Here is a 15,534-nt window from a genome sequence, read left to right as displayed (position 1 = left end):
TTGAATAGTTGGGTGATCAAAAAAAAATCAAATAGTTGAATGACCATTTTATAATTTTTCATAGTTGAATAACAAAAAAAATAGTTGGGTGATATTTTCACTTAAAACTAAAAAACTATATTTTTTTTGGGTAAATTGCATCAATGTTACTAAACTATTAGTACTTTTACATTTTGTCACTCAACTTCAACAGTTACGAAATGGTCATTCAACTATTTAAAAGTATTCGTTTAAGTCACTGGGCTGTTAAAATCGTTGTTATATGGCCTTCTCTATTCGCACCGTTTGTATTTTTCTAAAGTTCAATTTTTCTCAAGAAATAGCTTTAAATGCCACCAATATGCGAATCAAAATCTAAACAGTTTTTTTCTTTAATCTTTGACATTGACTGTCAAATCGACTTGAACTTAAGGAATGTTCTTCTACTTATCGATGAATACTGATCTATCTTACTGATTATCAAATTTTTGCTTTGAGTTCGCTACTTGAAGTTTTTTAAAAAAAAATTAATAATCTAATAATTTAAATAATTTTTTAAAAATATTTTAATGACTTAAATAATTTTTTAAATAATTTAGTGATTTAAATAAAAATTTTAAATAATTTAATAATAATTTTGTAAAGTTGAATATCCTAAAATGTAAATTTAGTAATGGTTTAGTAATTTTTGGTAAGGTTTACCCATATTTTTTTTTTCACAATATTTTGAAAAACCAGTTTTTGCAAACCAAGCAGAAGATTCGGTGTTTATTTGGTTTCCTTTGCGGCAAGAAATACAGAGTAGAGATTAGAGAAGAAGGCAGGCAAGGCAAAGCAAGAAGAAAAGGCAGAGAGAGAAAAGGACTAAAATAGAAATGGACGTGATCAAAACACAGCAAATATCGTCTCGGCCGATTGAGAAGGTGATAGTCCACCCTTTGGTTCTCCTCAGTATCGTGGACAACTACAATCGCGTCGCCAAAGACACCCGTAAGCGCGTCATCGGAGTCCTTCTTGGCACCTCCTTCAAAGGCACCGTTGACGTCACCAACAGCTATGCAGGTTCCCCCTTGGTTTCTTGGAAATTCCTTCTAGATCTGCTTTGTTTTGATTTCTGATTTCGTAATGCTGTCTTCTGAAATCTTATCTTCTTATCCATGCAAGATTACTCCTTTTGAGATTAAATTTTGGGTTTTAGGGTTTTACTTTAAGGACTGTTGAGTTTGGGTTTAAGGCAATTTGTTAGGTTCCATGACCTAAATTTCCGTATTATTATTATTATTATTATTCAATTTTCAGTGCCTTTTGAGGAAGATGAGAAGGACCCGAGTATATGGTTCCTTGACCACAACTACCATGAATCAATGTTTTCAATGTTCAAAAGGATTAATGGTAACTCTTTTCTCAACTTGGCCAATTTTAATTTCTTATTTATTTCTCCTTTCTTGTTTTGGATGAGGGGAAGTTATATTCTTTCTCTGGATTTCTGAACCTATGAGATCTGTTGCAGCCAAGGAGCATGTTGTTGGTTGGTATAGCACTGGCCCAAAATTACGGGAAAATGATCTAGACATTCACAGATTATTCCACAAGTATGATTCTTTTGGGTTTCATTTCTTATTTAGCTTTTCATGTCATTTTGAAGTTCATTCCATTGATTGACTGCTTTTGGTGTTTCGGCTATGTCCCAAATCCTGTCTTGGTGATTATTGATGTCCAACCTAAGGAGTTGGGGATACCCACTAAGGCCTACTATGATGTTGAAGAGGTCAAGGAGGTATGGACAATTAGGATGCGCCTTCTGTGTGTGTGTGTGTAGCCAGAAGGGCTTAAACTGTTGAGGCAGATAGGCACCCCTTTGGATGTTAAATGAGACTGCAACTATAATAACCTTTCTCTAAAGAGTGCCACCTTTTGTTCATATTTGGTGAGCATTTGAACTAATACAGCAGTAATGTTGCAGAATGCTACTCAAAAGAGTCAAAAGGTTTTTGTTCATGTTCCATCTGAAATTGCTGCTCACGAAGTTGAGGAGATTGGTATGCCATTTGATGAAATTTGGTGTCATCTTTTCAGGATATTACCCTTGTGGTTAAGATAACCCCTTTTTCACCTGCAAACAGGAGTGGAACACTTGCTTAGGGATGTAAAGGATACAACAATTAGTACACTTGCAACTGAGGTTTCTTTTTTACTTCCGTCTCAACTTATTTTATTGTCAAATCTAAATACCTTCGTAATTAAAGCTTTTAGTTTTGTGGAAAATTGAAGCTCTATTTGAACAATGAGAAAAAGTGTGTACATATACCTTAGTCTTTTCTACAGGTCACAGGGAAACTCACAGCTTTGAAGGGTTTGGATGCGAGGTTACGGGAGATACGCGGTTACCTTGATCTTGTTATTGATGAGAAGCTTCCTTTGAATCATGAAATACTTTACCATTTACAGTTAAACTAAGTTGAGTGAAAGCTGAAAATGAAGCTAAAGATATTTTACAATTATGAACTTTAGGTTTTAATATTCTGGATTAGCTTAATGTATCTAGAATATGAAGTGGAGTATATATACTTGTGAATGTTTTCTAGTTAGTGTCCATCTTGCTCCTGGTCTGCTATGTTAAAACTACAGGATGTGTTCAACTTACTGCCAAACCTAAACGTAAATGATTTAATCAAGGCTTTTGCAGGTAATACAAAATTAACGAGTGTCAAAAATTGCTGAAAGTGCTCATTTTTCAGATTAGATGGCGATATTTGTTAAGTTTTGAAGTTCTGATCCAGATTTTCCGTTTATTGCATTACAAACAAATGATATGATGTTGGTTATGTATCTGTCGTCTCTCATTCGAAGTGTAATTGCACTCCATAACTTGATCAACAACAAGGTGAGAAACCAACTCGTAATATCACCATTATATTAGAACCATGCTGGAGCATGTGGATGGTGTTTTGACTGGCAACATTTGGTTTTCAGATGCTAAACAAAGAACATGAGAAAGCTGAGGATGCAAAGCCGGCAACTATCCAAGCTGCCAGTTGAAGCTGAATATCATCTTGGGTTTCATAGATTTGACATTCTTGAGATTTTGTATCCTTAGATCAGTCGGATATCCCCAGGCTCCAAACATGATATTTTATCCTCTTTGTTTTTCATACAACTGCAGACTGGTAATGAAGTGTCCCTCCATTAACGTTATACAGTATGTGGAAGCCAATCATTTGAGTTTTAGATACTGTGTTCTCCCCCACCCAACCCCCCCCCCCGGGGCCCAGAAAAAAAATTGTATTTAATTCGTAGCAGTTTGGGTTCTATCTGTTTTGATCATATAATTCACTTTAGGATACCTGAAGGTAATCTCAAAATTTTCTAAGGTTGCGTTTGGGAACTAGTATTTCAGAATTTGGATTAGATTTCAAAAATTATGTAAATTATTTAGAAATATATGTGATATTTATAAATTCATGGATTTGTTAGAAGCTTGTTTAATAATTTATTTTAAATCTTTAAAGTATTTTTAGATTCGATAAATTCATGTTTTTATGTCTTTTTTCTATATTGAATCTAATTTAGTTTGTCTACATTTTTATCATTTCCCTAAGTATAAAAAAAGAATGTTAACGTTGATAAAAAATGGTTGGCGGGGCCTGAAGCTGGAGGTCGACTTACAGCTGGGAATCGAAGTGAAGCAAAGAAAATGAAAATCTAAAAACATTGGCCCAATCGCTTATTCCTTTCTCTGGTTTTAAGGTTGGCACAAATTTAGTTATTTGTTGTCCGGCAACCTCGGGCAGGTTACCAACTCAAACCAAAAAAAGAAAACAATGAAATGCAGATAAAAGTCCAGGTTGGTTAGATTTAAAGGTAGAAAAAATGTAGTTTTATTGGATTTCATTTTTGACTTGTTCCAGTTTGGCTAGTTTTATTGGATTTCTTTTTTGACTTGTTCCAGTTTGGCTTTGGATAAATTGTGATTTTGTAGTCTGAAAGTATATTGATGCTGTTGATTCGGATATGTATTAATAACTCCTTTTCAACCTGGAAGAACCCCATCACCCGCAAATCAACTGCTCCCATAAAAGTTGGTTAGAAACAGAAGAGGAAAGTGCACGGAGGAGGGGGAGGGTGATCTTATTTTAATTGTACCAATGGCTCCAATTGAAGGTGTAATATAACTAATGCCACAACTGATGAAGTGGTGAGGACACTTCAATTCTTTGTCATTTGTCATTCAGTTAATGAGAAATAGGATTTGCTGTTCTATTTTTTTTTTTTTTTGGAGGGGCGGGGGAGGGAGATGGTAGCACGTGGTGGCGAAATCAGAACAATTTTTTAGGGGATCGAATAAAATTTTAATTTTTTATAGTCTATATCTTTATAAATTTTTAAAGAATTAAATCGAATTTTTATAATTTTAAGGGGGCTAAAGTACAATTTTACCTTTAATAATTTACAATTTTTAAAAAAATTTAAAAGCTTAAATAATAATTTTACATTTTATGGAAGGCCAGAGCAATGCTATCCCGCTCTAGATTCGCCACTGGTAGCACATTAGGGAGCTGCCTGAATGACAAGAAACTTGGGACAGGGAACTGATATTTTAGGCAAGGCATTATTTATTTTAGCTAAAAGCTACATATCATTGTTGATTTTAAGTTGAATCTGAATCATTAGGTTAATCTTGTAAGTCACAATTGCATGATGAATCCGCTTCTACTTATCACCCACTATGGAGTTAAAAAATATAGATGGTGCTTATATTTGCTCTACTTGTTTGGAGCTAGGTGTAATTTGTTTTACCATAAGGTGTCTATTAAATGTGTATGCATGCTGTCATTTGTTATTCATTGGCCCATTTTGCAGGTAATTAGACGTTTTGTTGGTTGTCAGGCTGACCTCTTTGTGTGTATAAGTTTGTCTACTTGTCCCCGGCAGTTCACTTTGTTTATATTACTCCCCTTTTTTACTTCTCGGCTCATAATTTCTTTGGATTTATTCCTTACAGAAGCTTCTTAACAAATTTGCAATAAGTAGACAGCTGTTTCGCAAGCTAATACTTTTGTCTTATTTCTTGTTTCTTCTAAAGAGGCATTCGCAGTATGTGAGAATTATTCACCTCCTTCAACATTCCTTCAGGTTCAAGTGCTCAACCCTCTATTGAGTCCCTGCCATAGAAGGGTTCATAAGATTTTTCTCTTGGACATCACTAAATTGTAGGAAACTTGTGTTGCAAGTCATAAAATGAAGAGGATTTGGAATAAAAACTTGAGGTGTGGAAAACACTTAAAAGATTTTAAGTTTACATCTAGGATATTACAAGTTATAAATAAAATAATGAAAATAGTATTATTGAGTATTATATATACATTATATGTTTTTCATCAAAGTAAGTATAACTTAATATATAATTTATAACATAAGTTATCTATTTATCATAACATAATAACTTTTCATGAAATCATATTTTTTCATTTCTAAACTTTTCAGTAAAGCTATGTAATTACATAAAATTTATTGCACCACCAAAATCCATATTAAGTGCAAATATTTTGACCACATATATAAAGCCCAATAGGTAATCCATCTATTCCCACCCAACTCAATTACATAAGTTATAAAAATTAGTTATTTAAATTTTTTATACTATATAACAATATCAGATTACTAACCTTGCAAACTATTAACACAAATTGTGCAGCTAATAATCAGGCAATTGCGAGGAGTTACTTAAATTATTCCATGAAGTTCATGTAAATAAACCTACGGACACTGAATGTACTTTTTTCATCTGGTATTTTTACACATACATACACACATATATATATATTTCTCTCCCAGAAGGACTGCAATTCTAGCTAGAACATGTAGAAACCGAGTTTGATCTTGAAAAAGATGAAGAAGTATTCAAGAACTGGATGCAATCTTCAATAGCTTCGGCATGATGAGACTCAGTAGATTCCGTCAATGAATGTGGCCTCGGCAGATTCGAAGAAGAAACCTTATGCCGACAGCTCCTTCGAATGGATTCAAAACGCAAAGCAGTTGCAACTTTAGCTCCGACACGCCCCAACAATGCTTTTGCTGGTATAAATCTTGGTCTTTTGACGAGCCTAAACATAAACATCCCAACGACGAGCATCCTGTTTCTGTTACCTGATCTTCTTCTGCAATTGCCACTGCCCCTTTTTTTCAGAAACATTATTGTTGGCCTTTGGTTGATGTCTGGATTGAAACTCACCTGCTTGTTTCTTCTTCTTCTTCTTCTTCTTCACATACAGAAATTTTGGGAAGATAGTAGAAAAAGGTTTTTCTAGGTATTTATGTTAGTAGTTTGCAATGTTATAAGTATTCTAAATTGCAAAGAGATACATAATTTAGAGAATTTAAATAAAAAATTCTTTATTATTTGTGTAATTAAATTAAGTGTTCAGCCCACTATGTAAGTGAGCTCTCCTTGTTGGTTCTATATATATCGGTCAAAAGATAAAGCGATATGGAAAGTGATTTACGCCTCAAATAAAAAGAAAAAAAGATAAAGCGATAAGGAAAATGATTCACGCCTCAAGATAAAAAAATCATGCAACAAAAGATAAGTTATTCATTGGAATGAGTAATTGGGTTTGTGAGGTGACCATAGATGTTGACAGAACATTTTGGCTAACTCTTTAACTCCACTTTTTCAACAGAGGTTTCAAAATTTTTCACATACAAAACGTGCATGAGCCATGCAGCAGCCGTGTTTGAATGTATAAATATTGCTATTTATCTTCAAAATTGTCGCATTAATGAAGCCAAACTCACCATCAGATAAAAAGATATGATACGCCATTGTTCGTCGGAATTAGGGTTCATCATTCATAGATTCTGATTTCAGGGTTCCATAATAGGGTTTAGTTCAACGTAGTAAGTTCGTAAGAAGAAGACTGGTAGGCGCAAAGAGGAAAAAGGGGACAGGCACTCACTGCTCTTTGTAGTAGTAACAAACAAGGAAAAGACAAGGGGACAAGCACTCAAATACTCCTTGTAGCAGCAGCGTTGCATTTGAGGTACAATGTCATAGCTTACCTTTTTTAGCTTTTATTGGCCATTCTAATCTTTGATCTGTTCTGGAAATAGAAGTGGTCCATTTTCTCGAATACATGTTTATTAGAGGGCTTCCCATTAAGCTCCCTTGTTAAAAAAAAAAAAAAAAAAAAAGAAAAATCCTTTATATTCTTTTGGAATTTTCTTATAATTTTCTTTTATTCTTTCTAAAATTTCTGGTATCCAATACTTCCTGAGAAAATTTTGATATTTCCACGTAATTTTTATACTCCATAATTATAAGTAATTTTTCATAATTTTTGTATCTCCTTAGAAATTTTACTGAGTTTTAGCACGGAATTAATTTTGGGTATAATTTTTTTGTATATATATATTAATAAATTTTAAAAATGAAAAATTTGTTATATATATTAATAAATTTAAAAATGAAAAATTAAATAAATAAAACAAAATTTATAAGACGAATAAATATTTGGTAGTCCCTCATATTTTTTGGTAATCTCACATAATTTTTGCACAACCTCAATATTTTGGAAATCCTCATATTTTAAGTAATCCCAATGTTTTTTTTCATATATATATATATATATATATATATATATATATATATTCTCTCATAATTTTGATAAAATTTTGATGGAATTCAGAAAAAATATTATGAAATATCAAAAAATATGAGGGAGAGGAATACCCATAAAATATTAATCCAAACAATTCTAAGAGTATATCAAAAATATATGAGGAAGTATATAAAATTATAAGAGATTATCAACTATTGATTCATTTTATAAAATTTATTTTATTTATTTAATTTTCGCTATTTTTAAATTTATCCTTATATATAATATTTTTAGTACCAGTATGTAAAATTAATAATTTAAAAATTATCATTCCGTTAGCAAAATTTTCTTAAAATTTATTAATATGTTAAATAATATTTTTCACTAAAAATATATTTTTTATCCCAAATCCTTACTTCGAAAGCATACAAAACAAATTATGAAAGAATACAAAAATTATGAGAGCATACCAAAAATATATGAGGGAGTGTAAAAATTATGAGGAAATATAAAAAAAATGAGGAAGTATAAAAAATTATGAGACTAGTACCAAAAATTTAAGAGGAATACCAAAATAATCCGAGGAAGAGCAAACAAAAATGGGGAATATAAAAAACTATAAGTTGTGTATCAAAATTTATGAGGGTATATAAAAAAACAATGAGGATACTAAAAATTAGGAAAGAATATCAAAATTTTTGAGGAAATACCAAAAAAATATAGAGAAAGTCCTAGAAATTATGAGGGAATATAAAAAAGACTGATGAAATACCAAAAATTAAGAGAATGTACCAAAAATAGAAGTGTTTATGGGTTGAGTTGAGTTCGGATCGGGTCTAAGCATGATATTAATATAATTTATGTTTATCCAAACCCGGCTTGACTTAAAATATGGGCCTAAAATTTTGCTCATGTCCGTCAATATTTACAAAAGACTAACCCAAACTCATTTTAGACACAACCATATTATTTTTAATTTTTTTTAAAAGTAATATATTATTTTAATTTAGTATTTAATAATTTTTATTTTATTTAAATTTTATATAATCATCTTAACATTATTTTAATGTTTACATTATAGTAGTATTATATATTTAGTATATATTTATTTTTTTAATATGTTGTAAATTATATAATATATAAAAATTCATAATATAAAGTATTATAAACTTTAAAATAAGTCGGGCTAGGGCCTTGAATGTTCAAGCCCGAGCCCGAGCTCGATCCTTATTTTAACAGGCTTAATTTTGTTGCCTAAGCCTATTTTTGGGGCCTAATATTTTTACCAAACCCTCCCATAATTGGCGACCTTGAAGCTTGGACGGATAGTCCAATTCATGAATAGATCTAACCGAAATTTATGAGAAATTACCAAATATTGGTTCATCTTATAAAATTCTATTTATTTAGTTTTCAATATTATTAATTTTATATACTCGAGATATAAATTTGAAAAATTAATACTTTAAAGATTACCAAATATTAGCATGAGAAAACAATAACTTAAAAGTTGCTAATTTTTCCATTACAAAATTCCATTGAAATTTTTAATATTAACAATAGTATATTTTTTACTCTAAAACTATAATTCGTTCTAAATCTTCATTTCGAAACCATAGTAAAATTTACCAAAATTATGAGAAATACAAAACATTATAATAGTGTGCCAAAATTCTGAAGAAACACTAAAACTTATAAGAAAGTACTAAAAACATGAGTGAGTACCAAAATTATGAGAGTCTACCGAAAGTTAGTTGGTACTGTTAAATTTATTTAATCTTTCAAAATTTTAAAAATTAGCATTATATATAATTTATTCAGTACTAAATATTAGCATGAAAAAGGTAATTTATAGGTTAACCAATATTTTTCATTACGAAATCTTATTGAAATTCCTTAATATTCAAAATTTATATTTTTTACTTCAAAATTATATCTCGTTTTAAAACCTCATTTCGAAACCTACAAAAAATTATAATGCAATACCAAAATGTAAAAAAATTATGAGAATATACAAAATATTATGAGAGAATACAAAAAATATGAGAAAGTACAAAATTTCTAAGACTATACCAAAATTCTAAGGAACACAAAAATATAATGAAATATTAAAATTATGAGAAAATACCAAAATATTTGAAGGATACTAAAATTTAGGAGGAAATACCAAAAAATAAAGGAGTGAAAAAGAAGAAGGACAAAAAATTGGTTGGTCTTATTAAAATTCTTTCATTTATTTAATTTATCATATTTTTAAACCTTATCATTACATAGAAAAATTCCGTACCAAACAATAGCATGAAAAAATAATAATTTAAATGTTACAATTTTTATCCATCTACAAAATACCAATGAAATTTATTAATATTCAAAAATAAATTTTTTTACTTCAAGATTATATTTCTTGTTCCAACTTCCATATTCTCATTTGGAATCTGTACCAAAATTCAAAGACCATAACAAAAATTATGAGAGAGTATCAAAAATTATAAAGGTGTATTAAAAATAATGAAGGAATACCAAAAATGAGGAAATATCAAAATTATAAGAGAAATACAAATGGTTATCGTCACTAAAACTCCATTCGTCATCAATAATTTCATTCGAAAAATGAATAGCTCTTCATTAGTGCCTTCATCTATTTCTATTTTGAGTATATTTTAGAGTAACAAATGATTTCATGAGTCGGTTTGGACTTGTGTTGTCTTAAATTATATATATATATATATATATATATATATATATATATATTATTTTTCATTGTTTAATAAATATTCAGTTTTAAAAGTTTTTGTCTACTTCCGTTGCACATTTTTTAGTCTTACTCATGCATTTAGTCTAGCTTTTGCAAATAATTTTAAGAATGGTTTTATCGTTGTCATATTCAATTTGGTGGATACTAGATTCTTTTGTTGATTTTTTTTTTGTCGCGTTGGACCTTCCTGGACTTACCGTATTAAGAGCTTACAATCACTCTAAAATTGTTTATTTGAATTGTGACAAAGTTAATTGTTAATGTAGTATAACGTTCATTTAATTATCAGATTAAAACCTTTATTGTTTCTTTCTCAAAATATATAGTCTCAGAATAAATTAACGAATTTCCTTTTAAAAAGTAAATGTAATTTATAAATCCGAAATGAGTTCCACGTGAGATAAGCAATGGAACATCACTGTTTTCGATCATAAATCCAAGTCTTCTTGGTTTTAGGCCAAAAAGTGGGCTGAGCTAAGGCTTAAGCCTTAAAGTTTATCAATCCATGCATGGATTTGACCTTAATATATGATTTGGCATAAACCTCACAGGATTAATATAATTTTTTATAAAAAAAAAATGAGACATGATTATCCACTTGAAATCAAATTGCATGTGTTATCCAACAAGGCAATTCAAGGTTTGATTCTATTCCGAGCATATCCACTTGAAAACCAAGCTTGATTTGTCTCTATACGCAACTCCAGATTTTATTTCCAAAAAAAACCAACACAATTGGAATGTAAAGGAGAAACAATGCCAGATCCAATGGTCAATTTATTTCCTTTATAAATTGAAGCTAACAGATGTCTTACTCAATTAATAAGTTAATTTCTTAAAGAAAAAGAACACACAAAGATTATTTCAAACTGTACCAAAACAAGCAAAGGAAAGCATATTCATGGAATATCCCAATATTTCCACAGTTTTATATTTTCTTCACATAAAAACATATATAATTATAGAAATAAATCCATTTGACAGAAATCTCCTTTGTGTCAGATGTTTGTTTGTAATTAAAGGATGATCGAACTGGTTCATTGCAAATATGACAATGTACTCGATCGAGATCAGTATTATATATATTTACTAATTTTAAGCCATTTATTAATGTATAAATTAATTATAATATTAAGAGCCATCAAAATCTGTCAATTTTGAATTTAATAATTAGTTATATAATATTTAACATATAAAATAATTCATATACTTTTAATTAATAATATAGTGTAAATTAGTACTTATATAGTACGGATTTATTGTATTTAAATTAAAAATATATTTAATTAATTAATATTTTTTTAAATATAAAATATTTGCACATAATCATTTATCGACTTTTGGTGACTAAGTGCACTATATTGGAATCAACCCCATTTATTTGCAAAATTCAGTATTAGTACAACATAGTAGTATTAATATTGTATTAGAAGGCAAAATTAAGTGATGTGGCAAAAACACTTCTTGCATAAAGAGTTTTTAGGTGACGTGGTAGGAGAGGGGTGAAAATGCACATTGTTTATTATGATGGTCAAATTTGTGATATCGGAAATTGTGTCTGTCGAAAACATTTTTTTGAAAAACGGGGGTCGACTTTTTATTTTGAAAATGAAAACGAACAGAGGAGTCGCCACCAATCCTTTTTGATGAGGTGTGATCGGGTCACCTCGTAAAAGTGGTTGTTTTTAAGAAATGTTTTGATTTATTTAAACAACGATTTTGGTCCACGAAATTCAAAAAAATGGGTTCGGGAGTCGGTTACACACGAGGAAGGATTAGCACCCTCGTCACGCCCAAAAATTGGTACCTAGTTGATTAATTAGTGTCTAAGTGTCGAAAATTGAAAACTTGAATGACTTTGAAATACAATCCCTCTTTTGTAAAAAAAAAAAACACTCAAACGTTAAAGACCTTCTCGTCTCAAAGTGATAAAATGTCACATCCAGTAAATTAGGACACGACATCTCGAACTTTTGAGAATGAGCTTGCCTTTTATTTAAAATTCGTGTATTTTAACTTTTTAAAAGGGTATTCAATTATTTAGAGTAAACGAGAAAAATCGAAACCCAGTAAGTTAGGGCACGATATCTCGAACTGCCAAATACCGAATATTGCCTTTGTTTGCAAAAATCTCATCTCGAGGTAACAAGATGTCATATCCAGTAAGTTAGGACACAACATCTCGTATCTCCGAGAATAAGCACTTTTATTTGAAAACCCGTATTACGATTTAAAAGAATATGTTGTTATTTAGGTTAAACAAGAAAAATTGAAACTCAGTAAGTTAGGGCACAATTTCTCGAATTTCTAAATACGAAATATTGCCTTTATTAGAAACCTTTTTTATGCCTCAAGTAAAATTAATGTAACACCAATTCGTTGTAAATATAAAAAGAAATCACGATGATAATATGCATAACAAAACGATGAATGCACTAACACGAATGACAATAAGGAATACGAGAATATAATAAATGGATAAATAAGATAAGCAAACTGATTATCAATAGTAAGGAAAACTACAAAATTAAAACAAAAGTAAATAAACATGTAAACATATAGTACATAAAATGGTTTAAAAATAATGTCAACAATATTAATAATAATAGTAATAAATAATCTAAGGCTTGGAGCTAAAAAAAGGTAAGAATAAATAAATAATAATGAAATAATAAATAAAAATAATGATGGTGATAAAAATGATAATAGTGATATTAGTAATAATAATAATAATAATAGAAAATAATAGTACATTAATAATAATAATATATGTTAATAACAATAATAATATATATAAAAATAGGAAATAATAATATGTTAATAAAAATAATAGTAGTAGTAATAATAATAATAGTAAGAATAATAATGATAATATAACTAAAAATAATAGTAATGAAAAAAAATAATAATAAGTAAAATGATAAAATCACTTAGTTTTAATAATAAAATATCAAAATAACGAAAAAGGATTAAATTGAATTTAAAACCGAAAGTTTGAAGGGAAATTCAAAATAAAAAGAAAAAGGAGGACCTATCTGAACACGCGCATAACATAGGGGGACCAAAAGGGAAATAACCCCCTTCCCCCCAAAACAAACAGTTTCAGTAGGGACCGAACTAGAATCCAGGCAAAATTCGGGGCCAAAATTGAAAAAATCAAAAAACTTGATTACAAAGTAATAAAAAGGAGGAAGGACCACGCACGCAAATTCTCCATTTTCCAAAAACACGCGGATCTTAGGGGCCAATTTTGCCCGGTCTTGCCGAGTCTCGACTTTTCTAGCGCTTCTCTTCTTTAGGTAGCCTCGTTCAGCCCACTGCATCTTGTTGCTTTAATCTGCTCCACCGCTCCGCTGCAACTTTGGAGAGATAAAGTTTGTTTTGATCTGCTCTACTGCAACTTCAGAGAGATAAGACTTGTTTATTCATAGCTTCAATCTGGTCCACTGTAACTTCAGGGGAATAAGATTTGCTATCTTCAATCTGCTCCACTGTAACTTCAGGGAGATAAAATCTATGAATTTCCAGCCTGTTACCCTATTGCTTAGGGGGTTAAGGCTCATCGTCTTTGATATGTTCCCCTACTGCTTAGGGTGATAAGATCTGTGATTCCCAACCTGTTACCCTATTGCTTAGGGGGTTAAGGTTTTCCTGTATTTGATCTACTCCACTATTGCTTAAGGAGGTAAGATCTGTAATTTTCTGCCTGTTACCCTACTATTTAAGGGGTCAAGACTTACTGTCTTCGATCTGCTCTGCTACTGCTTAGGGAGATGAGATCTATAATTTTCAGCCTGTTACCCTACTACTTAGGGGGTCAAGGCTTACTATCTTCGATTTGCTCCGCTACTGCTTAGGGAGATGAGATCTGTAATTTTCAGCCTGTTACCCTACTGCTTAGGGGGTCAAGGCTTACTGTCTTCAATCTGCTCTGCTACTGCTTAGGGAGATGAGATCTGTAATTTTTTACCTGTTACCCTTACTGCTTAGGGGGTCAAGGCTTACTGTCTTCGATCTACTTCGCTACTGCTTAGGGAGATGAGATCTGTAATTTTTTGCCTGTTACCCTACTGCTTAGGGGGTCAAGGCTAGTGAATTCGATCTGTTTCCCTACTGCTTAGGGTGATAAGATCTGTAATTTTTAGCCTATTACCCTACTACTTAGGGGGTTAACGCTCACTGTTTTTGATCTGCTCCGCTACTGCTTAGGGAGATGAGATCTGTAATTTTCAGCCTGTTACCCAACTGCTTAGGGGGTCAAGGCTTACTGTCTTCGATCTGCTCCGCTACTACTTAGGGAGATGAGATCTGTAATTTTTAGCCTGTTACCTTACTGCTTAAGGGGTCAAGGCTTACTGTCTTCGATCTACTCTGCTACTACTTAGGGAGATGAGATCTGTAATTTTCTTCCTGTTACCCTTACTGCTTAAGGGGTCAAGGCTTACTGTCTTCGATCTACTCCGCTACTGTTTAGGGAGATAAGATCTATAATTTTTTGCCTGTTACCCTTACTGCTTAAGGGGTCAAGGCTAGTGAATTCAATCTGTTTCCCTACTGCTTAGGGTGATAAGATCTGTAATTTTTAGCCTGTTACCCTACTACTTAGGGGGTTAAGGCTCACCTTCTTCGATTTGCTCCGCTACTGCTTAGGGAGATAAGATCTATAATTCAACCTGTTACCCTAATACTTAGGGGGTTAAGGCTTACAAATTCACCGATCTAGGGACATGACCTGTAAAGTCGGTTTCATGTATCTATGCTTATGCCAAATAATTAGGATACTATGATCGAAATGAATCGAATGCACCTAACTAGATGTTTTATGAATGATCTATAAATGCATGAGTGCAACATGTTATGAGAATGACCCCTTTTTAATATTTGGGTTGCCATTACTCTTTGTTCATCAAGGTTCTATCATTGAAACAATATCCTATTTTCTTGTTCAGCTTAGTTCTTAGACAGAAAACTTGAAGGGGTAGACCCAATTTAAACTCTTCTTTCTCAAGTATCTCCAATCCTTAGGTTTGATTAGTTCTAAATAATAGCCCTGTTTCAAGTTCCTGTACTATTTAGAGACTTTCAGAGTAATATGCAGAACTCCTTTTGTGAAAGTGTCATTAGTCCATTAATCATCATTTCGATGCAAAATGCTTGAAAAAGATCATAACAATGACAAAACTTGAAATTTGTCAAAAA

General features: G+C 31.1%; 2 protein-coding genes across 2 annotated transcripts; one reads left to right on the top strand and one right to left on the bottom strand.

The window, feature by feature from the left end:
- Positions 1-653: 653 nt before the first annotated feature.
- Positions 654-3,455, top strand: LOC108467519 (26S proteasome non-ATPase regulatory subunit 7 homolog B-like). The gene is made up of 8 exons (XM_017768161.2): positions 654-1,041; positions 1,279-1,371; positions 1,490-1,580; positions 1,612-1,756; positions 1,943-2,018; positions 2,103-2,161; positions 2,305-2,863; positions 2,953-3,455. Exons 1-7 carry the CDS (start codon positions 855-857, stop codon positions 2,434-2,436), a joined length of 783 nt encoding a protein of 260 aa, XP_017623650.1. The 5' UTR covers positions 654-854; the 3' UTR covers positions 2,437-2,863; positions 2,953-3,455.
- Positions 3,456-5,827: 2,372 nt separating this feature from the next.
- Positions 5,828-6,175, bottom strand: LOC108468207 (josephin-like protein). Its single transcript, XM_017769098.1, has one exon. The coding sequence runs from the start codon at positions 6,173-6,175 to the stop codon at positions 5,828-5,830; it is 348 nt and encodes a 115-aa protein (XP_017624587.1).
- Positions 6,176-15,534: the final 9,359 nt, after the last annotated feature.

The sequence above is a fragment of the Gossypium arboreum genome, chromosome 4, assembly GCF_025698485.1.
Source record: "Gossypium arboreum isolate Shixiya-1 chromosome 4, ASM2569848v2, whole genome shotgun sequence".
Lineage (NCBI taxonomy): Eukaryota > Viridiplantae > Streptophyta > Magnoliopsida > Malvales > Malvaceae > Gossypium > Gossypium arboreum.
This window is presented reverse-complemented; position numbering and strand designations above follow the sequence as displayed.

Excerpts from the sequence above, each read along its gene's own strand:
- LOC108467519 (XM_017768161.2), top strand. The coding sequence starts at position 855 with ATGGACGTGATCAAAACACAGCAAATATCGTCTCGGCCGATTGAGAAG. Across the intron at positions 1,581-1,611 it reads TTATTCCACAAGTATGATTC|TGTCATTTTGAAGTTCATTC; the intron begins TTTTGGGTTTCA and ends TTTAGCTTTTCA. Across the intron at positions 2,019-2,102 it reads TCACGAAGTTGAGGAGATTG|GAGTGGAACACTTGCTTAGG; the intron begins GTATGCCATTTG and ends ACCTGCAAACAG.
- LOC108468207 (XM_017769098.1), bottom strand. The coding sequence starts at position 6,175 with ATGTTTCTGAAAAAAAGGGGCAGTGGCAATTGCAGAAGAAGATCAGGT.